Here is a 16,509-nt window from a genome sequence, read left to right on the forward strand (position 1 = left end):
TTCAATGCGGATGCCTCATGCCCCAGCTGTGGAAAAACTCTTACATTAAGATTAGTACTTGGAACCACAGTGAAGTTCAGCTCTAACTCACTTTTACAGATGGTTTCTATATTGCAAAGAATATTGGCTGTTTTCTGTTTGTGCCTTTTTTTTTTTTTTTTTTTAAAAACCCCAAACACTTTGTTGTAAGAGAGTTAAAAGATGAACTCCTGAAACTCACAGTAGACATGTGCCTGTTTGTTTTGTAGCTGTTTCCGTGCCTCGTCTTAGTCTGGAGCTTCGGGCTTTCAATTTGGATAATCTGGCGCTATGCATCCAGCCCCCGGGCGCTTCCAGGCACTGCTCCTCATCGCTGCCACCGGCCTTGTCACTGCCACCAGCACAGGTAAGGCCTCACCCAAGCTGGGGGACTTGGAGGTTTTGGGGTTGAACCCAGACTTTGGAACAAACAACACTTGGGAGTGCATTTCGAAGTGGCCAACTTTACTGGATATTGTCAATAATCTGCTTTTAAGGAAGCATGGAGCACTGAAACCCAGCCTTACACTCGATACATGACTTTGCTTGTGTCTGGCTCAAAACAAGTGCCAGAACATGGAAGACTCTGGGCTACTCTGGGTTTGTTCCTTGGGATCTCCATGGATTCAGCTGGATGCTGATTCTGCTGCATACAGTGCATCTTGTGTTCCCAGGGGTCGGGAGGGGTTTGGATTTGTAGGGGGAGAGGGGAATCAGCCCTTTGAAATGCGAAAGCTGATGCGTGGCTGCAGTTGGAAGAACTCTGGTGTTAAAAAAAGAAGAGGGATGGTTTTAATTGACACATCTGCTCTGTGTAGTCAGCTTGTCTTAACGTAACCACACAAAAAAGAAGCTTTTACTACTTTTAGCACTTCATAGCCAATCGTTATAAGCAAATGGGATAAATTTTATTTTTCAAGCAGTCATAGGAGATAAATTCCAGCTGCAGGGTCACTGCTACCAATTTTGCCTTTTACGCGAAGCACAGTGTTGGTGTCAGAAGTGAGGGCAGGGGCGAAGATGAAAGCAGCAGTATGATTTCATAGCAATTGGTGGCGAGCAAACTGAAAGGTCAGTGCTTCCCTCTATCCCTGGAAATTCAAACTGAAGTAATGGGAAAAACAGTTTTCTAACTAAAAGCTAAAAATGGACATCTGGAGTCCTGCAAAATGCTTGGATACCATTTTTATGGATTTCATCTTTTTTTGTTAAGTGAAGCCACACTTTAATTTCCAGTTTTATTTTATGTTTATGCAGATAGTTTATGGTTCAGTTAAAAATGTGCAGTTTCTCATCTGAAACTCATAACCAGAGCTGGGATGGACTGACTTGAGAAGAAAAGCATGAACCCAGGGCCCCACCTATAAGAAAGCTGTCTCTGACTTGGATGTCATTTAATATCATCTTGACCCGTACTATCTGGAATTCCTTAGATCCTTTACAAACTAGAAGTTGTTTTTCCCTGCCAATGTGTCTATTTTTAATTGAGTTTTTTCTCCTAATTTGTATTACTAACCAATTAAGTGTTACTGGTGTTAATTGCCTTTTGCTTGCTCCCTTCATGCAAAATCTTTAGTGGAGAATTCAACAGAAAACAAATGGAAATACTTCCCAGTGTTTCATTGGCCAGAATAGGAAAAGATCTCGTCCAACAAGCAGGAATTTTCTTCTGGCAAATAAATGGATTCTCATAACCAAGTTCTGTGGGATTGAACCTTTTATTTATTAGCAGCTCTTCCTGTTTCTGTTCATCTTTACTCAGTAAAGATAATGGATGCCCAATTCATCATCCTTGTCCTGATGAAGTCCATGTATTTGGAATTAGCAAGAGCCTTTGCTGTTCATCCAGCTTTTTTTATCCGGCTATTTTTAATTAGTTCTGCAGACTCGGAGACGGTTCTGTGTAAATACCTGGCAGGCTCCTGCCATTTCTAGCATTTTACAAGTCACGTCCGGGCCTGCTTCATATGGGACAGATCAGCTACAGCTGCGTGTTCCTGTGCTCTGTCTCTTCAGGTGACGGGTGCTGTTTTCCTCCGCATAAATCCAGTGGGATTGCAGTTTTTGCCAGCCTGGCAAGTGTGACACCTCTGCCTTGTGCACACTTGGGGATGTGCCTCCCCCTTACTGCACCTATATCTGTTTAATTGCTGTTACCCCCTTTTGTGGGCTTTGAATCTTGACGTTTTCCCAGTGTTTGAGAGCGAGCAGGAATCTCTCCTGAGTTCTTCTTGCCAAGGAAAAGGCAACACTTGCTTGAATATCGCTTGCAACTCGGAGTTTAGAGACCCTTTACGTGGTGAGCCTGTCATACCAGTCAGCACATCGTTAACCTTATCACCTGTGTCCATGCAAAATTCTGGTCTCTAACTCAATATATATATTTTTCCTTTTAGATTTAACTCCCCGTTTTATTTCTGAGCCCTCATCTACTGTCCAGAAGTCTGGTGAGCCTGTCCAGCTCCGCTGCTCTGCCGAGCCCTCCACAGCTCACCTTTCTTGGCTGTTTAATGGGGAGCCTCTGGACAGCAGGGTGGGAGAAGTGGAAATCCAGTCAGGATCTTTGACAGTCGTGTCCCTGAGCCCGGCGACGTGCGGGCGCTATCAGTGCGTGGCCAGCAGCAGCGTGGGCGCCGTGCTGAGCCGGCCTGCCACGGTGTCCATGGGCAGTAAGTTCATTTGCACTTCTGTTCTTTGCTCCTTGCCAATTCCTTCTTGGAGTTTTAGAAAACACCTAGACCAAAATGTTTTGGGGTGGTTTTTTTCCTCAGCCAGTACGTAGGATATGATGGATTATACACTTCTTGCCTTTTTTATAATGCTATCATCTGAGACCTGTCAGGTGATGCAGCCCTGGAACACATTCCCAGAAAGCTTGTGGATCCCCATCCCTGGAGGCTTTTAAAGCCTCAGCTAGACCAAACCATACCTGATGGATTTAGTGTTGGTGTCAGCCTCATTTTGAGTTGAAGGACCTCAAGGGTCTCTTTAAGCAGACATAAATATTATTCAATGAAATAACATTAATTTCAATGAATGGGCCTGAAAATACAAGATTCCCAAATGCTTCCCTTCACAAAGGATGTTGAAAGAGCAGCTGAGCTGCCATGCCATTGCAGAAGCATGCTTGAGAGTTGAGGAGAAATCTGTGGGAATTGTTGCCTGGGGAATAAGTGGGAGCTGCAGATTTTAATTTTCATGTGATTTGATCAAACCAGTGTTGATGTTCTTCAGGTGAGGACAAGTCTTCTCTCCTCTTAGGGACAGTTTCCCTTCTCTTAGTTGTACTGGTTCTTCTGATCAATCTTTGCCTTGATGCTTGATCTGTAAGTTATTTGACCTCAAGGGACTTTGGAAGAGGAAGGACAATGTTTTCCACATGGAAAGGATGATGTGATGCTGAGAATGGGAGTACAATATTCCTGCAGGAGCATGATTTGTCTGTTTGGGATCTCTGGGCTGTCTGAATCAGGTCTTTGTCAAGCAGGGTTTGAGTGATTTCTCTGGAAGGGTACCTCATCTATGGAGCATGTCCAAAATCCCCTTGGGAGGAAAGTCTCTTAAAAGTGTTTTGGTAAAGTACTGACCCATGGCCAGCCCCTCTCAAGAGAGCTCCAAGGGTGGCCAACATAGGAAAACTTCACAACCTCAAAGAAGTTTGAACATGGAGGGAGTAGAAGAGCAGCTTTCACACTTCCCTCCTCCCTTGGAGGTTTGGGAAGCACACGGGAAGGTGCTGGGAGCTCTCTGCCTGCCTCAGGGCACTGCTGTGCTCATTATCAGCCCAGAAAGACAATTCCACGTTTTTATGGGCAGTGTGAATTGTCTTCTGTAGTGCCTGCAGAGCCCGTGAGGAGTCCTGCAGCCTTTCCAGTGTCTCTGCTGGCTTTTCTGGGAGCAGTTGGGAGGGGATGTAGGAATTATTTTTTCTCCTCACTGTTCCCATGTAAAAGCTTTTTGTAGTAAGGAAGTGTATAAGGAGGGTTTATGCTATTATGGGCTGCAGGATAGACCAGGCCTGTTGATATGAATATCCAAAAGCTGCTCCAGAGAAGACAATCAGCATGAAACCAACTGTATTCTGAACACAAATACTGAGCTTACTGCCCTCCCCCTCTCCCAAGCCGTGGCTGCTCTTACCCTGTTCCCAACTCTCTGCAGGTTTAGCTGACTTCGATGCTTTGGTGACGGCTGCTGTTGCAGCAGAGGAAGGAGGCACAGCTCTCATCAGGTGCAAGGTGCCAGAAAGTCACCCCAAAGCACAGGTTCGCTTCCAAGTGCGGGGGAAATGGCTGGAACAATCAACAGGTGAGGTGTTTTGTGCAATATAAGTATCCAACAGCAGCTTGCCTGGATTTTTTTTTTTTTTTTTTTAACCTAAAGGAAAAAAGTCCTCTGGAAACTTGCAGAACTTTCTGTGCAATTCACTTTATCTAAACCTACCCTTGGAAATGAATCTCCTTTGCATGGTGATTTCTTTGTGATCCTATATTTAGAATAAACAGGTATAGCTGACAAATTAATTTTAAAAATTACAAAAAAGGAAGGCATCTTTTGAAACTAAATTAAATTTAATCTTCTTTTCACCTTCCCCACTTGTTTAGACAACTACCTAATTCTTCCATCTGGAAACCTGCAAATTTTGAATGTATCTTCAGAAGACAAAGGATCCTACAAGTGTGCAGCATACAACCCAGTTACTCACGATCTCAGAGTAGAACTCACTGGACGGAAGCTCACAGTCACACGTGAGTATTCAGTTCAGCTTTCCAGAATTAACACAGCTCAAACAGAGTAAGTAACGTCCCTAAGGTTTTTAGCAATGGCATATCAGTGCCTCCAACACCATGTTATGTAAGATCTCGCCTGCATTCTTTGCCCATTCAATTCTTATTTCCCCTCACTGTGGAGGAGCAGCGTGACTGCTTTTCAAATCCCAGAAAGTCACCCTTGGGAAGGGAATACTGCTAATACTTCTGTCCTCAAATCTATTTTGGAGCAGGACTTCTGGAAGACAGTGTTACAACATCGTGCTCAGTCCTGAGTGCACTGTTTGACACTGCAAGACATGGAGGAGGACAGAGAATGGGATGGGAGGGTGTGGGTTAAAAGCTTGGTTGGTTCCTCCTGCAAGGAAAGGCTGAGAGAATTGGGATTGTTCAGCCTGTAAAATAGAAGGTTTAGGGGTGACCTCACTGTGACCTTCCAGTACCTGAAGGGAGCCTACAAGAAAAACAGAGAGAGAGGGCCTGGAGTGACAGGACAAGGGGGCGTGGCACTGATAGAGAGTAGGCTTAGAGTAGATATTGGGAAGAAATTCTTTCCTGTGAGGGTGGTGAGGTCCTGTGACGCTCTCTGCCCAGAGAAGCTGTGGCTGTCCCGTCCCTGGAAGTGTTCAAGGCCAGGTTGGACAGGGCCCAAACCATTCTGTGATGCTATTCTACGATTCATCTCCTTTCCTCCAGGCCCTTCTTCAGGTGGCTCCCACATCCTTCACCCGCTGGCTCCCCAGAGCCTGGCAGTGCCCCGGCACAGCGCCCTGACCCTGGAGTGTGTGGTCAGTGGGTCGGCTCCAGCCCCCATCCGCTGGGTGAAAGACGGCCGGGACGCGCTGAGGCGAGGCAGGTGGAAGCTGCTGCACTCTCACCTGGTGACGGAGCAGCTCGAGGCGTCGGATGCTGGGAATTACTCCTGCGTGGTGGGAAGTGACTCTGGAGCAGTGAAATACGTTAACTATTCGCTTACTGTACTTGGTAAGAAGTAAAGACATTTTCACATCCAGGCAGCAAACGTTGCCTTCATCTACCTGCTAGTTTTGGCATCTGCTTCCAAACAGCCTCACATTCTTTCTCAGCCGTAAGCATATTAAAATAAAGAATACAGATCTGCTTATAATGACCATAACCCATCATTTCTCCCATGTTAAAATCCATAATTATTTATCTCTTCTAGCCATTTGCAGTCTGAAATAATGAAACAGTGAAGAATAACAAACTCCAAGGGAAGAACTGATTCATTTATTTTCGTACAGAGTGCCAGTGTCAGTAATGTGCCAGGGACCAGATTTGCTTCTTTTGAGGTTGCATGTGAACAAAAAGCTGATGAGGGGTGGTGATATGTTTGGATGAGAACATAAACAAAAGCAAAAGAAACACAATCATATATTTGGCCTCTTTTGTTTGGCTCCTGGTTGTTCCTCATCTCCCCTTTCTGTTGTAGCAGATTTTCCTCGTATTTGTGGTTTTTTGCATTCGTGACAGATTTTGTTTGGGTTTTAAAATGTGTATGTTGGAGTTACTCAGAAAACAGGGTGTCAATGCACAACACACCTTTTTTGGTGGAATGTCACTGATGAATTGTTTTGAAAATAGAAGTGTTTTATTTACAAGATGAATGCAAACATGTGGCTGTTGGAATAAAAGGGAGAAACCATTCAAATAAGCCCATGTGTGGGAAAAGCAGCTTCAGGCTGTGCAGTTTGTGGTACTTGCTCAGCCTTTGGATGTGATAAGCCTGTGTAATGTTTCACAGCAGTTTTTTCAGGACTTAGTCTAAGTAAAATCCTTTCCCTTTCCAGAACCTCCCTCACTCTCCAGGGGACTGCAGGACAAAACCGTGGCCGCCGGAGCCACCGTCCATTTCTGGTGTGACATTCGTGGCAATCCTGCTCCAACCCTCACCTGGCTCCACAATGCAGCTCCTCTCCATCCCTCCCCACGACATTTGCCCACAGGAAACCATCTGCAGATCTGCGGGGTCACCCTGGAGGACTCTGGCTTGTACCAGTGTGTGGCAAACAATGGAATTGGGTTTGTGCAGTCCACGGGGAGACTCCGTGTCCAGCCAGGTGGGAGCACTTGCAGCTCTCAAGAACTCATATTAAGCATTTATACTTTAAGCTTTATTCTGTTGTGGTTTTTTTTCCCCCCCTAGATTATGAATTAATTTGTTTCTGACCACTAATCTTACAAAGAAGGTGCTTTCAGCTGGATTTTAAGAGATGTAGGGATTTCTGGGCTGGTGTGGCTACTTGATGCTTAAAACCTGGATTATCAGCCACAATCAAATCAGCTTATGATTGGATTTGATGCGATTTATGCTTAAATAGAATCAGGATCCTGTTGTGTTGGATGAGCTGGTGCTCCAAGCAGTATTGGCTGCTGAGTAGTTAAGCCTGTTCCATAATCAAGTTCACACAACAATCATCAGGTTTGGGGTTAATGCACACTTCCCCTCTATCAGATTGGCAGGATCAGGTACCAGTAGTTTTTTTGATCTCTTTTCAGTCGAAGATACCTTCTAATACCCAGCGAAGTTGATTTCTGCTAGCCTAAGGATGTTGGCAAGACTGTTGCTGTCCCTTTTCTCTTCCTGTCATGCGTAGCTGAAGCTTTGAACATCTCTGGACCAGTTATGGTTGGTGTGAGCTGTGCAGTGCCTGGCTGAGCAGAGATTTTGTGGCCAGCTTGTGTATGGAGTGGACTAAGCCAGTCTTGCCTGCGCTGTGTTCCTCTCTGACAGTCAAGTCTGTGTCATTTAGGGAATTTAAAGTGTGGTTTGAGTGTAGGTTTTTATCAGCCTTCTCTAAGGAGGAGTCTGTGCTGATCTCTTCAGTCTGGAAGGGAAGTCTGGAGATGCTGTGTAGAGAAGAAATAATTGTTAAAATGGTTGAAAAGAACCACGTGTGATTTTTAAAATCATATTGACTGGCATTAAGTGCCATTTCCCTTAGCTGAATTCATTCTTTGGTTGTATTTCCCCCCAGGCAAAGACGCTGTCCCCATCATCGTCTCTTCCCCAGTGAACACCACCGTGGTGGCTGGCGGGGACGTGACCCTGTCCTGCAATGCCACCGGCCTGCCCGCACCTCTGATCCGCTGGTACGACAGCAGGGGCCTTGTGCTCAGCCACCCCACTCAGGTGCTTCACCCCAAACCTCAGAGGCCTCCCCCAGCAGGGACAGAGCCCTCCTGCCTGTCGGTGCCCCGGGTGGGCTGGGGCTCCCTGCGCCTGAGGAACGTGACCCCTGAGCGTGCCGGGGAGTTCCGCTGCGAAGCCATCAACGAGCACGGCTCTGCCCTCTCCACTGCCTTCCTGACAGTCGGTAAGTTGAAGCCCCAAACTGCCCTCTTGGCTCCCTGATTTAGGTGAGAAATGCCTCAAAATAAGAAATGAGTGGCAGGTGGGTGGGGTGGAGTCTCAGGGAAAGGAAGCAGAGAAGTCTTAGTTGTCTTCATGGACCAGTTCCTCCCTCCCACCTTAGGCAAAGGAGAAACGCTGTGTGCATGGCATGGAATTTGCATCTTATATGTGATAAAAACTATCTGAGGGTGGTATTTTTTATTTATTTCTTGAAATTGCTACTAGGAAAAGACAGTACTTACACTAAAGCAAGATGGGAAAGAGCCTGTCTTCACATTGCAATATTATGTGACATTAATAACAGGTTTGAGCTCCCCCAAGTTCCCTTCACAAGAATTGAGATACAGATTTTTAGTTACATGAAGTTACTTAAGTTTCTCAGCTCTTTCAGCACCTTGCCTTAGTTAATTTAGCTGAATGCCAGGGAGATTTCAGGTCAGTGGGATTTAATATGTGGCCCCATATTTAAAGTTCTTTGGTTAGAGTTTAAAACTCCTGTAAATAACATGAAAAGATGCTTAAAGGTTCACTTAGGGGATAAAAAGAAAGAAGAAACCTCAAGAAAGTGATCCCATCATGTAGTTTTATAAATCAGTTATTTTTGGACCTTGCTGAGTGGAAACACGAAACTAAATATCATCCCAGAATTCAGCCTGTGTTAAAGAGAAAAATCCCACTGCTTTGCCTCAGAATTTTATGGCAGCGAGTTCAATTTTAATGCTTTGTTTATTAACTTTTATCGGTTTCTAATACGTTGTACTGGCTGCTGATTATGGTGCAGAGGGTGGTTAAGGCATTTGGTTTTGATATAAAAGTCCCTGAGGAATTTCTGGGAGCTGTTAGGGGTTTAGAACAGCTCCCAGCCATGCCAAAGACATGCTCAGACACTCAGCTGTTTAACGAAGAATTCCTGCCAGGTAACACTTCCAAAGCACCTGAATGACTTCAGCTGGGATTCCAGTGCATTTCTTTGGTAGAAGGATCAGCTTAAGCACCTCTCAGCCTCAGTACCTGGTCCCGTAATTTGCCTTGTCCCAGCACACAGTAAGAGAGCCCACTTGGCTGAAAAATGTATCTTTTTTTTTTCTTTCTGCTGGACCTGTTCCAGGCTGTGATTCATTGCATGGTCTTACAGCAGGCAGGACAACTTCAGCTGCCATCATAGTGAGAAACCACCAAAATGTAAAATGATGCCTCGGGATCCTGTACCCATGACTCTCCCTTTTTTGAGTCTTTTTTAGACAGTTGTGGGGCTAGCCTCTATGGCAGGAGCTTCCCAGAGCTACTGAACACAAGGTTAAATCTCCAAAATAACTTCATCTAATGGAAATGACGGAGAAAAATACAATGCAGGCAGTCTGAGTAGCAGGAGGGGGAGTAAAAAACACAAGAAGGAGCATTTAGTCTGCGCAGGTGGGTGTTCCAGGGGCTAACGGGCTGAAGTTGCTCCTGCAGGAACCTTAGAGAAGCTTTGAGAAGTCCTAAGGTGATTTGAAACACTTGCCAGGTGTGGGTGACCTCACTGACGTGCTGCCTTCAGGTTTTCAGAGGGCTTTCCCAGCCTGTGCTGAGGTATTTGGAGAGCTGGCGAGCAGGGAGGATCGTCTGGCCTGGTGGAAGGTGTCCGTGCCCATGGCACTGGAGTGGAACTGGATGGCCTTTAAGGTCCCTTCCAACCCAAATCATTCTAAGATTCTATGAATACATTCTTTTAATGCCCAAATTTGGGACATTCAGTCCTTCTCTGGTTGCTGGTGGGGTCAGGATTTTGGGCGCATGCAGCCTTTGGCCTGACCCAGCTCAGTGCTACTGGTGTTCCCAGTGGGATTGGGAAGCCAAGGAAGAGAAATCTCCATGGCTAAGGGGAAAGGGATGGCACTGAGAGCAGCAGCCAAAAAAAGTTGCATAATGACACGGCAGCAGAGAGAAGGCTGATGTGCTGGGTTATATGGGTAGTAATTATAGCAGAAACTTTGCAAAAAGAGCTTAGATCTGAATTACTTAATGGGGATTGTTACCCAGGGGTTGTTTTCCAAAGCAAAAATACAACAACCCGGCAGTTGTTGACGACTCCCCTCCCGCAGCAATAAACACAGCGCTGGCTGTGGGTCTGCTGTCACCAGCTGAAACCACAACTCATTCTCCACTCCAAGGGTCCGTGTCCCCAGTGCCAGCAGGCGTCAAACCAAACCATGCCCACCCACACCCTCGGGGTCCACCACGGTGCTGAGGGCCTTCCACCTCCTCCCATTTGTTTCCAATATCAGGCCCTTCCTGCTGCTCCTCTGACAGGAGAGATACCCTTTAGTTCGGGGATTGTTCTGGGAGTGTCTGGCATTTTAAGACCATCTGGCTTTGGGGACATCCTCCCTGTGTTTTTCCCTTCTTCCTGTCACTGAATTTTGTGGCATTGCTAAATAAATGAGAAGAAACAAACAAGGAATGCTCGCCGGGAGCGTGTCTTCAATTTGAAAAGAGAACTTTCCTTCCCAGCTTTTTAAAAAGTGGCCAAAAATAGCAGCCACACTTGCTGCTGGTATTTTAATGGAGGTTTGAAGGAATCTGAGTCAGCCAGGCTAACACTGCCTAGGCTTTACATTACCAAGGAATTTGTTTGTTTTGTAAACCAAGTTCCCTTCATTCCCTTCCCCTTCCAGACCCCGGCACGTAACATAAACCTACACAAATCTGAAAGGACGGACAGGGCTCCGAACATCTGGCTGTCCTGCTGCTGCCGTGTGCAGCCTTGAGGAGCTGAGCTGCTTCCCAAACCTTCTTTGCTTTAAGTACTGACGTTTTCTTGTCCTGGATAATCTCAGATGTCCAACCTGCCATCCTTTTCCTGCCTGGAATTCTGATGAGCCCTGCATCAGCCAAACAGGGCTTTTTTTAAATCTTATGGCCTCTTTTAGACTACTGATACAGTATAGATTTTTTTTTTTCGTACCAGCAAAAGTAAATAGGATGGAGGAGGCTGGAGAAGGATTTCTAGAAATGCGCTGGTATTAAATTGCATGTAGATCTTCCTGTAAACTGAGTTTATTCTCAGCATAAATTTTCAAATGAAGTAGTTGAGCTGTGCAGCTTTCAAAGCTTCTCCAAATTACAGCTAAAACCTCAGAAACTGGTGTAGGAGAATGTCCTCTTGTGTGCATGCCAGTGCAGGCCATGAAAAGTTCCTTGTACAACAGCGTACAAATTACTCTGTTTGTCTCACAGATTTAGCTATATACTTACATATTTCTTTTAACATGTATTGCCATGACTTAATTTAGTGGAGATACAGTCAAACTGTGCCTGTAGACCTTGAGTTTCAGGTTTTCACTCTTTGCTATTGTGAAAAAAACACCAAACCAAATAAAAACAAACCAAACCCCACTGCTGTGCCCTGAAAAAACACCCAGGCCACAGCTTGGCACCAGGCTCAGATCTGTGTGGGCACCTCTGGACCTGGCGTTTTGCAGCAGGGCTTGTTTGGAAATGTCACTCTGAAGTGATTTAGCGTCCCCTCGGCACAGGGTGAACGTACGTCATCGTGGGGATGTAACCAGAACCTCCCTTTGCAGTTCCTCCAGCAACTGGCACGAGAGCAGGAGAAACAGCTCCTCTGGAGCTTGCCCAGAGCGACGAGAGTGGCGGTGATTTTGGTGCAGAAATGGCGTTTTCAAGCTCACCTCCAACAAAATCGCCTCTGGATGCAGCCGCGATGGAAAAAGCATCGAGCGCGGCTGCCCCGCCCGAGGCCCCCATCATCCTGAGCCCCCCGCAGACGCCGAAGCCGGACACCTACAGCCTGGTGTGGCGGCCGGGCCGCGCCGGGGGCCTGCCCATCAACGCCTACTTTGTCAAATACCGCAAGGTACCGTCCCCAGTGCCCCGGGCAGCGACACGGCGCAGTTCCTCTGGGTTTCTCAAGGAACCAGCAGTGCTGGTGTTAACCGGGACGTGGGCTCAGGCCAGAGAGAGCAAACGTGTCATTGAAGCACAACGTTCCTGTGCCCACACAGCTTGTTTGAGGGCTGGCTGAGGTTGTCGCAAATACACTGGTCTGTCTAGTTTTAAGTGAGATTTATCCAGGATTTTCTGTCCTTTACGGTGTCATTATGGGGGATGGGGCTCCAGGGCGTGTTGTGTGCAACGTCAGCGGGGTTAAAAATGCATTTATGTGAGCAAGCTTGAATCTGTGTGTGAGAGCAGAAGGGAAGCTGGGTTTTACCTTAGTACGTCACTGAGTTTGCTGCTCTGCATCCCAAAGGGACTCAATTAAACTGAACTTATCAAATATGAAGGTGAACTAAAATTTGCGGGGCAGTACCTACTATGGCATTAAAAATGGTGTGTCAACACCGAGCTCTTTTGCTAACATCCCATGCTGGGATTGCTGGGGCCTCTTGTGCAGAGCCAGGATTTGGACTCCGTGATCCTTGTAGACCACTTTCAGCTCAGGAGATTCTGTGAGTCTAAAATCAGAACCAAGCAATGCCTGCATCTGTTCTTCCAAGCAAACCAGTTTTCTGCCTGGCAAAGCTGTTTGATTTCTTTTTCATAAGCTTTTTAATCCTCTACATCCTGATCTTGTCTTAGCCTGGAGGGAATGCTTAGATTTTTGACCTGTTGGTTCCTGAAAACCAGGTGCCAGAGTTTGTTGGTGATAATTTTTCATCCAAAGGCAGTTGGTTCACGTAAGCCCTGGAAGCTCTGAATGCTTTTTTGACCTTTTTGATGCTCTCCCTTCTCTCACACCAATCCTTTCCACATTTAATGTGCTCACTCATGCGTTTCTCGGCAGTGAATTTATCCTGGTTTTTAGGGTGGTGCTCTCTTTGTGTCATTAAATTATTTTATTGATTTCCCTCTTTTAATAGAGGGAAAAAAAAAGATGGGGGAATAAAAGCCTTGGAGTGGTTTTGCTGTAGAAGAAAATAGTTGAACAAAGACCTCTGGCATAACCTTTGATAATCCACAGCGTTTAGATCTGCCTCCAATGTTTTATTAAAGTCTTATATTGTTTAGTAGTTTATTTTTGGTGGAATCTTTGTCTTTTCCTTTGGGATTTGGGGTAATGTTTTCCTGCAAAGGTCAAGCATTAAGAGACTACCCAGAATGTCTTTCTTTTCTTTAACAGAGCTGGTGGTTTCACTGCTAAGTTAAAAAGTGATTTTGTTTTAAAAAAAAGGAAACATGCATTGATAAACCCAAATCTTTGGTCTCCCTGACTTTTTTCCCCAGCCTTAAGGAGTAACTAAGACGTACTTTTTGCCAATAAATATTTTTAAGTGCTGAAGTGCAGGGAAAGCTGGGCTAGTACAGGCAAAATCTCCTTCTCATTAGGGTCCAGCCCTTTAGTAGCACACAGCTGAAGGCTGGCTGAAAATCATTCGGCCTCTTGAGTGAAAATGAAAAAAAAAAGGTCAAAACCAAGTGCGTGTGTGGAGAGAGAGAGAGAAAATAAGTTTATCCAAGGAGTGCTGTGAAAGTGGGTGCAAAGTGTGAGCAGTTCCTGGCTCCCGGTGCTCCCGCGCTGACTGGTTTCTCCCTGTGTGCGCAGCTGGAGGACGGCGTGAGCGCGGCGGGCGGCTGGCACACGGTGCGGGTGCCCGGCAGCGAGAACGAGCTGCGCCTCACCGAGCTGGAGCCCTCCAGCCTCTACGAAGTGCTGATGGTGGCCAGGAGCGCCGCTGGCGAGGGCCAGCCGGCCATGCTGACGTTCCGCACCAGCAAGGGTAGGTGCAGCACAATGTGCCCTGTGTCCCGGCCTTCCAGAGGCATTTATTTAATGACATCAGTCGTTTAATGGCATCTGCTAAGCCATATGTGAAATATTCCGCAGTTTATTTGCTAAGGAACAGCCTCTAATAGCTAAAATTGCTGTAGGGCAAACTTCCCTGAGCGTGAGGCTGTTGGTAAGTAGAAGCTATTAAAAGCTTAATAATATTATTTTTGGGGTGATTGTTAAGATTTGTACTGGGAGGTTCCTCTTGCTTTAAGGAGCAAAGTCAGGGGCAGCCTGTCCCTGTTGAGGTTTTTCAGAGAATCACAGAAGAAACTCTGCACCATCGAATTTTCATGTATCAGCAAAGCTGCTCCTGGTTTGCTTTGCAGACGCCTCAGTGACAATCTCTGCTCACCACGAGCCAGATGTTCTGATAGTTGTGTGCAGACAGCAACAAGCACTACATTTCTAATTAGAGCATTTTTTTCTTTCAAGCTTGGACACTGGTGCCTGTGCTCTTTAGCACACAAACAAGTAGATATTTTTCATACTACTGTCCAAGAATGGCTTTTATGTGACAGAGGGCAGGGTTAGATGGGATATTTGGAATAAATTCTTCCCGGTGAGAGTGGTGAGGCCCTGGCACAGGGTGCCCAGAGAAGTTGCAGCTGCCCCATCACTGGAAGCGTCCAAGGCCAGGTTGGATGGGGCTTGGAGCAACCTGGGATTGTGGAAGGTGTCCCTGCCCATGGGGGTGGAACAACATGAGCTTAAAGGTCTCTTCCAGCTCAAACCCTTCTGGAATTCTGTGAAGGACAGGATAGCTTAAAATTTTATTAAGACTTACACAAAGAAACCTCTAACACAGGAGTTCTTCTGCTCCCCCTTCATAGGCTGTGTCCTACCATGAGGCCAAACACCATTCTGAGGGGCCACAGTCATCCCCAGCCTGTTCTGAGCTGTCCTCTTCCTTGCACAGACCCTTGGAGAAGGAGCCTGGGGATTTGTCTCCATAGAAAACCCCACACTTACCTGATTTTTTGCCCTACGCCTCCTCCCTTTATCATCACAGGCTGCACATTCTTCCACCCCACCTTTCTCCACGAGTCAGGTTACCCCACAGTATTGTATCAAACTGTGGCAAAATCCCATTCCACCCATACTTTTCCATAAAAGACATCCTAGTGTTCGTGCTCATGTTCCTCCTCCTACCAATCCTCCCAGCTCACTGGGGGACTGAGGAAACTTCACACCAGCAAAGCCACTTGTCACAGCCCATCATATTAAACCCAGATGGTGCTTCTTGTTCACTGTCCTGTGCTCAATCCCTGGCAAACGTGGAGGAGTCAGTACTGCTACCCCTACTGCCACAGGTCAAAAGCCCTCTCAGCCTGGTGTGCTGGCTCCAGCTGCTTCCACAGCATTTTTACTCCTTCTCTAGACAGGGATTTCATCACCTGGTGGTGTTGTGATGAGTGGGCTCAGCAGCACAGGCAGGAGCTGGTGGCATCTCCACTAAGCGCTGTGGATGTCAGTACTGCAAATGGACAGTCATTCACCCACAGCAGAGGCCCTGGGCTGGTGTGGAAAATCTCACTTGCTCTCCCAGTGAACCTCCCTGATTGCTATCCTGACTGTTCAGCTTGGGATGTGGAGCCAGGGCAGCACTGTAGCGAGTAGAGTGAGCGTATAGTGAGCATTGACAAACAGCATTTCCTTATACAGGCCCTACACTGATGTACTGTCTGTCAAATCTTCTTAGAAAGAACATCATCCTCGAAAAACACACAGGCTCCATCTCCACCTGCAGGAATCCCTAAACATCCCATTGTTCCTGAAGGCACAAATAATTTCGGTGTCATCCTTCCGGACCTGTCTCGCCACAGTGGAGGTAGGAGCGTGGATGGTTTGTGATTTGGGTGCTAAAAGTTGTATTGCAAAGAGCTGCATCTGAGTTAACCTGTGTTTATGACAGCTCCAGGTGCTTGTATTGCCTCCTCTATTTCCTGTTTATTCTGAGGCTGCTCTGTTACACAGGATATTTCCAAGGATGCTGCTGCCTGCATGGGTGGCTCTCAAAAAAACAAGAGAATTTTCACTTACAGCCCATGTTCTTGCTGCATGTTTTTAAACCTGCGGTTTCTTTTTGCTAAATACTTTGTTTTTCTCTTTCCTTCCACTGAGAAAGAGCCAGGGGAAGAGGGGGAAATGGGAAATGGCTGTGTCAGAGCTTTAAGTTCTCAAAAGTGCATGGTGTCTGTTCTGAATGTTCTCCCGTGGCTTCCCAGGGATAGGCTTATTTCTGATGGTGAGGAGATACAAGCGCTTCCCAGTAGGTGTGACATTTGGCCTGGTTTCCAGTGAAAAGAGCACGTTTGTAGTCCTTTTTCTCACCCCCCCGCCCCCCAGCCTTTGAACTCCTTGGTCTGGTTCAGGCAGATTTACTCAGGGGCTGAAATCTCAAAGGTATCTAAAATTTGGGGTAGAGCCAAAGGTGAGTGGAGAGGTTTAATAACACAGGCGAGGAGCCGAGCGTTGCGTGCTTGTGGCAGCACTGAGTGTCAGAGGAGCCTTACTCGTGCCTGGCTGCAAATGCTCAGCTGCTTCATGCCCCAGAGCTGCCAACCTGCTGCTCC

General features: G+C 46.5%; 1 protein-coding gene across 1 annotated transcript in view; it reads left to right on the plus strand.

The window, feature by feature from the left end:
- Positions 1–16,509, plus strand: part of CDON (cell adhesion associated, oncogene regulated) — a 55,372-nt gene that overhangs the window by 19,869 nt on the left and 18,994 nt on the right. The window contains exons 2-11 of the mRNA XM_008636889.2: positions 249–385; positions 2,415–2,687; positions 4,180–4,326; positions 4,623–4,766; positions 5,484–5,771; positions 6,596–6,865; positions 7,784–8,122; positions 11,727–12,019; positions 13,709–13,883; positions 15,636–15,764. Of these exons, the coding sequence (XP_008635111.1) occupies positions 310–385; positions 2,415–2,687; positions 4,180–4,326; positions 4,623–4,766; positions 5,484–5,771; positions 6,596–6,865; positions 7,784–8,122; positions 11,727–12,019; positions 13,709–13,883; positions 15,636–15,764 (2,134 nt within the window). The 5' untranslated portion in view covers positions 249–309. The remainder of the gene's footprint in view (positions 1–248; positions 386–2,414; positions 2,688–4,179; positions 4,327–4,622; positions 4,767–5,483; positions 5,772–6,595; positions 6,866–7,783; positions 8,123–11,726; positions 12,020–13,708; positions 13,884–15,635; positions 15,765–16,509) is intronic.

Source organism: Corvus brachyrhynchos, unplaced genomic scaffold (genome assembly GCF_000691975.1).
Source record: "Corvus brachyrhynchos isolate BGI_N302 unplaced genomic scaffold, ASM69197v1 scaffold46, whole genome shotgun sequence".
In the NCBI taxonomy this organism is placed as follows: domain Eukaryota; kingdom Metazoa; phylum Chordata; class Aves; order Passeriformes; family Corvidae; genus Corvus; species Corvus brachyrhynchos.